This window comes from Haliotis rufescens, unplaced genomic scaffold (assembly GCF_023055435.1).
Source record: "Haliotis rufescens isolate VD_foot unplaced genomic scaffold, xgHalRufe1.0.p SCAF_33, whole genome shotgun sequence".
Classification (NCBI taxonomy): domain Eukaryota; kingdom Metazoa; phylum Mollusca; class Gastropoda; order Lepetellida; family Haliotidae; genus Haliotis; species Haliotis rufescens.
The window spans coordinates 1,124,890-1,131,278 of record NW_025964035.1 but is presented as its reverse complement, the minus strand read 5'-3'; the positions used below and the strand labels follow the sequence as shown (position 1 = coordinate 1,131,278).

Here is a 6,389-nt window from a genome sequence, read left to right as displayed (position 1 = left end):
ACCAGCTGAGTTGCCCTAGTGTATGACGTACATACCAGCTGAGTTACCCGAGTATATGACGTACATACCAGCTGAGTAGCCCGAGTATATGACGTACATACCAGCTGAGTAGCCCGAGTATATGATGTACATACCAGCTGAGTTGCCCGAGTATATGACGTACATACCTGCTGAGTTGCCCGAGAGTATGACGTACATACCAGCTGAGTTGCCCGAGTATATGATGTACATACCAGCTGAGTAGCCCGAGTATATGATGTACATACCAGCTGAGTAGCCCGAGTATATGATGTACATACCAGCTGAGTTCCCGAGTATATGGTGTACATACCAGCTGAGTAGCCCGAGTATATGATGTACATACCAGCTGAGTAGCCCGAGTATATGATGTACATACCAGCTGAGTAGCCCGAGTATATGATGTACATACCAGCTGAGTTACCCGAGTATATGACGTACATACCAGCTGAGTTGCCCTAGTGTATGACGTACATACCAGCTGAGTTACCCGAGTATATGACGTACATACCAGCTGAGTTTCGGAGTATATGACGTACATACCAGCTGAGTAGCCCGAGTATATGATGTACGTACCAGCTGAGTAGCCCGAGTATATGATGTACATACCAGCTGAGTTCCCGAGTATATGATGTACATACCAGCTGAGTTTCGGAGTATATGACGTACATACCAGCTGAGTAGCCCGAGTATATGATGTACATACCAGCTGAGTAGCCCGAGTATATGATGTACATACCAGCTGAGTTCCCGAGTATATGATGTACATACCAGCTGAGTTTCGGAGTATATGACGTACATACCAGCTGAGTAGCCCGAGTATATGATGTACATACCAGCTGAGTAGCCCGAGTATATGATGTACATACCAGCTGAGTTCCGTAGTATATGACGTACATACCAGCTGAGTTCCGTAGTATATGACGTACATACCAGCTGAGTTCCGGAGTATATGACGTACATACCAGCTGAGTTCCGGAGTATATGACCAGTTACCAGTTGACTTGACCAGTTACCAGTTGACTTGCCCTGGTATATGACGTACATACCAGTTGACTTGCCCTGGTATATGGTGTACATACCAGTTGACTTGCCCAAGTAGATTACGTATCTACGAGTTGACTTGCCTGAGCAGATAACACATGTATCAGTTGACTTGCTTGAGTAGATAACACATGTACCAGTTGACTTGCCTGAGCAGATAACACATGTATCAGTTGACTTGCTTGAGTAGATAACACATGTACCAGTTGACTTGCTTGAGTAGATAACACATGTACCAGTTGACTTGCTTGAGTAGATAACGCATGTGCCAGTTGACTGCTCGTACATCCGAGCCACAATATAACTGGTATACTGTTAAAAGCGGCGTTAAACCCAACCCACACTCGTACATCCGATCACATGACACTCACTGTATGCTAAAGTAAACTCAGCACAGAACCTTGAGCGACAACAGATTGCAGGCAAATCATGTATTCCATGCAGTCATAGTTAGGTATATAAGGGTGTGGTTTGGGTGATGGTGGATACGACAAGGCGTCACATTATCTATGTAGAGTTGCGTCCCTTCGCTGCGAGAACTGTGTCCGATCTGGGCTTCTTTGCATATCCCTGCTCCGCCCAGCTGACACAAAATGGTATAACTGATAAACTATTTAATAGAGTGTTAAACCAGACACATACAAATCATCAGGTTCCATGTATTTTTACTGATTATTATTCGGCTGTCCTTTCATCCTCTCGTGCAGTACTCCTGCCCTTCCGGTGGGTCTGAAACACAATAATTTTATTTATTATTTCCCTGGATGTAATCCAGCATAATTCCCACAATGATACAACATGGTCCACGCCCACTCGCGGTCTACTGTTTCCTGATTGGCTGAGTTGGCGGGACTGGGCGGGTGCATTATTGAACTGAACCGTGTCCCCGATTTCGTATGGTTGTCTACAGTTCTTTTGTGTTAATAATAAAATAAGCAGTCTAATAGTCATTAACGTTGACCTATTTTCATAACGCAAAAAGATATGTTTGTAAGAATGCATCTATTATTCCAGCAGTGCATGGGTACCCGGTCGAATGATGCGGGTCCTGCACATTGGCGTTAAACCCAACTCACTCACTCATCGGACATTGACAAAAACGTTTCTGCTAATAAAGGAAACGTGTAATTTGGAGTGGTTCTGTCAATGTGAATGAGACTTGACCTTGAACGGAAAAAGGCAAGGTACCCCCTGAAACTCGTTGATCTACTTTGGTATTGTTTTCGGTTGCTACCGGTAGGGCAGGACATGCTTACCCTTTTCGCAACACCCTGATGCCATCACTGATTATTTATAATCCATTCATACAATTTTCAGCGTTATTTTGCCCTTTACTCGCAGATATTTTACACGCATTCTGTCTAAATATGTTTTGGCGGATAATTGATATACTTGAGGCCAGATGAAACAAGTATTAAAGTCAATCCATTCGACTGTGTATTAAAAATAAACATTACCAAAAAATAACCTGAAAACACATTAAAAATGACAATAATCATTTCATACTCAATATTCAATCATAAACAGCACCTGTTGTAATCATGGGTAGAATCCTGTTGATGAAGACACATTCGTGATGGACTACCCCATGTCCTGCTGCTAAGTTGTTGCCCACGTCAAGGGCCATGTAGGTGAGGTCAGTGTTGTCAGAGGCCGGCCAGTCCACCTTCACTGGGACAGGAGCGTTAGGGTCACTGCCAATAGATGTCAAATGTTCTGAACGTCTAGGATGTTTTTAACAATGCCTGCATGTTGTGTACCATGTAAACATGATCGGGTCAGTGTTGTTTTACGTCACTTTCAGCAATATTCCAGAAATATCATGACGGGCTACCACAAACAAATGGTCTTCATACATTGTGCACATGTAGTTATTAGAGCCCAGTTACATACCCTCCCCCGAACGACACCCAACCCCTAATCAAAATTATTTTAAAAGGATAAATACGTCTTGCTGCGTGTATGATTTATAGACGTTAAGTTTTTGTAACTGACGTAAAGTTGTTTTCCATCACTGATGTAATGAAAAATTCATTCACTCAGGTATATGCGGTATAAGTGTGTGGTGCAAAGTGACATTCTGTACATCAAAGACCCGTGAAGGTCCGGGTAGAATAGGCCTTCAGCAACCCATGCTTACCATATGAGACGACTATGCTTCTCGTAAGAGGCGACTAACGGGATCGGGTGGTCAGGCTCGCTGACTTGGTTGATGCATGTGATCGATCCCAATTGCGTAGATTAATGCTCATAATATTAATCACTGGATTGTGTGGTCCAGACTCGTTTATTTACAGGCCGCCGTCATATAACTGGAATAACGTTGAGTTCGGCATTTAACCACAAACCAACCAACCAAATGTGCATCAAAATGCCATCATAGCATGAGAGTGAGGTATAGATAACGAGTGTTGCGACTGCAGACTGTTGCGACTGCAGACAATATCAGACTGAGTATCTTGGCGCACTAATACCTGATACTCACTCACTCACTCACTCACCCTGACTTGGCAAAGTTGGTCCAGTAGGTCATGATGGTCCTGCTGAGTTCCACCTCCTCCTGTGTACATCCTAGAGTCTCATCGATTACCAAACCAAACACATACTCAACCTCGTAGGAGTGAGTTGCTCCTATCCACTGTGGATAGGGAATAATTGATAGCCGGTGGTTAAAACTGTACACATACGTAGGGTTAGCGGGAGAGTACAATCTGTCAAACTCAAGATGAGGACATTTCATTTCCGTATCCGAAAGCAAGTGATTTACGACATCAAAATAGTGTGCCTCCTTTAAGGGGGCTTTCTGACTTTCATAAAACAGACGAAGGGGTTCTGGAATTCCTTTACCACTTGCAAATCTTTTTAAGACAACTGAAAGAAAACGATCATACTCTGGGCGACTTAAAATCAATGTTTCCGGTAATGTCGATACGTTTCTCATCTGCATCAACATTATTGCCGAAAACAGTGTTGTTTCATCTTTAGTAAAACCATGCAATACACTGGTCTGTTTGATGGAACCGCTGGACAGAAGAGTTGTGGGGTCATCGGGGAGAAAGTAGCCATCCACAACTGGTATGAATCCAAGTCCTTCGTCTAACATACCGAGCTGAACGTCAGCCATAGTTTGGGCATCTGCTGTCTTCAAGCAGTCATAGATGTCTGCATCAGTTGAAGATGATGGACATTCGAGGAGATCAGCAAACCACTTCATCTTTCGTTTTGCTGTTTTGGGCACAGCGTAAGCCCATGGAGAAATGTGAGTCCCGCTCTGCATGATGGCTCTGTCAAACACATCGCGTGACAGAGGTGACACTAAGTGGTGACCTACGCTGCCACTACCAGCACTTTCTCCAAATATGGTCACTTGGGATGGATCCCCGCCAAAGTTGGCAATGTTATCTTTCACCCACTGTAAAGCCAGTCTTTGATCCATCAAGCCCATGTTGCCAGGAATGGTATCTGGCCCCAGGTAGCTGAACCCTAAAGGCCCTAATCTGTAATTCATTGATACAACGATGACGTCATTCTCTGCTGCAAGGTATTTACCTTCATACGGTCGTGTGGATCCAAAATACCAACCCCCACCATAGATCCAAACCATCACTGCTAGATGGCCACTATTGTCTGTTGGCGCCCACACTGTAAGATGAAGACAGTCTTCACTGTAATCACCAGGGGTCTGTCTGTAAGTCTCAATAGGCACAAACGCATGTTTAGGTTGAATGCAAGATGGCGTCGGTTTCTGTGCATCCCTAGCTTCCGGTCCCCAAGACTCTGAAGGCTGAGGGTACTTGAAGCGGAGGTCGCCCAGAGGGGGCTTAGAGTATGGGATTCCATAGAATACGTCAAGAGATTTGCCTAGCACTGACAAACGTTGTCCCAGAAGAAGGCCATTTAGAGTTGACACTTTCTGTAGCCTCGCAATTTGAAACACCGCCAACAAAGCCACAAGCGCAAACCTCATTCCTGTCCACATTCTGAAACAATTTCATGATTTCATAGATTTTGGTGACCTAATTTCACTCCTGTGTCATGTTCACAGTTTATTTTTGTCCCGCTGCTCATGACAGGTGATTCTAATGGTCCAGACAGTTACGCCAAATACACTACTATCTATGATTTTGTTTAAGTCACTCTATTTGAGATGCGAAGATAGTGAAACTGTTAATTTTATAATTTTCCATGGCGCCGTCTTTATAATTGTAGGTCGTTCAATGAATGGAATCAAAACCAAAAGCTTGGCGAAGACGGTAATATTTTTAGTAGTAGTAGTGGTAGTCGTGGTAGTAGTAGTAGTAGTAGTAGTAGTAGTAGTAGTAGTAGTATGCATTCACGAGCTGTCTTATGAAGTAGGTAGATGTGGAAAACAAGGCGTTCAGATCTTTCCTGACATAAAGATTTTAAATCCTGTATTTGCTAAAGATGGAAATAAACCGCTATGGTTGGGACTTACTCTTTTGGGGCTCTCGTATGTCTTCTTGATTGTCAAGGTGACTAAAAATGTAATCAATCACGACAAGAAATAGTCTTTGTATGACTTCTACCGGTGCAGGCTGACAGGGTAATGATTTGGGGTCTAATCAACTGACTATTAGAAGGGACAATTAGGAATTAAGATATTGTATTCTACGATATTAGTGTTTAATACACTACGATTTTGGGTTCGAATCCCGGTTCGCCTCGATTATGTTTCTAGGTTTGTCAGCACCATATCCGTGCTCATTGGTTTCACCGAAGTGGTAAACGTTTGAGACCTGCATCACTTCGGGCTTTCCTCCAACATTAAGCTGACACGCAGCGATATAACTGTATTTCTGTTTAAAGCAGCGTTAAACCCAATCACTCACTCACTCACCTTACACCCGACCGTACAGCTGAGCTCAAGACTGCATTATCTGTACAAATCGACGCGCTGTTATACGGGGTGGCATATCACATGATGACCTGGATACTGTGACTCAAAGATATGTAATGTCATGTTTCAATTTACCTGATACCTGACAATACGGGTGTGCTCTAGGCTCCACTACGTGTGTACACAGCAACGCGGTGTTATGCAGGGACAGTTATCACATGCTGACCTGGTTACTGTGCACAATCTAAGTTATAGCTACGTACAAAACGTCTGTTTACCTAACCACATTCGCACATACCAGCTGAGTTGCTCGAGTGTATGACGTACATACCAGTTGCGTTGCCCGAGTATATAATGTACATACTGGTTAGCTTGCCCGAGTATATGACGTACATACCAGCTGAGTTGCCAAAGAAGATAACTTATCTACCAGTCGAGTTGCCCGACTATATAACATATATACTGGTTA

At 43.5% G+C, this 6,389-nt stretch overlaps 1 protein-coding gene across 1 annotated transcript; it reads right to left on the bottom strand.

Annotated features, from left to right (window-relative positions):
- Window positions 1-1,737: 1,737 nt before the first annotated feature.
- On the bottom strand, window positions 1,738-6,116 carry LOC124151624 (cholinesterase-like). The gene is made up of 4 exons (XM_048380772.1): window positions 6,056-6,116; window positions 3,564-5,042; window positions 2,648-2,756; window positions 1,738-1,791 (listed from the first exon to the last, which is right to left on the bottom strand). The coding sequence occupies exons 2-4, from the start codon at window positions 5,039-5,041 to the stop codon at window positions 1,738-1,740; spliced, it is 1,641 nt and encodes a 546-aa protein (XP_048236729.1). The 5' UTR covers window position 5,042; window positions 6,056-6,116.
- Between the last annotated feature and the right edge of the window lie 273 nt (window positions 6,117-6,389).

Excerpts from the sequence above, each read along its gene's own strand:
- LOC124151624 (XM_048380772.1), bottom strand. The coding sequence starts at position 5,041 with ATGTGGACAGGAATGAGGTTTGCGCTTGTGGCTTTGTTGGCGGTGTTT. Across the intron at positions 2,757-3,563 it reads ACCAACTTTGCCAAGTCAGG|TGACCCTAACGCTCCTGTCC; the intron begins GTGAGTGAGTGA and ends ATCTATTGGCAG. Across the intron at positions 1,792-2,647 it reads ACTTAGCAGCAGGACATGGG|ACCCACCGGAAGGGCAGGAG; the intron begins GTAGTCCATCAC and ends ATTGTGTTTCAG.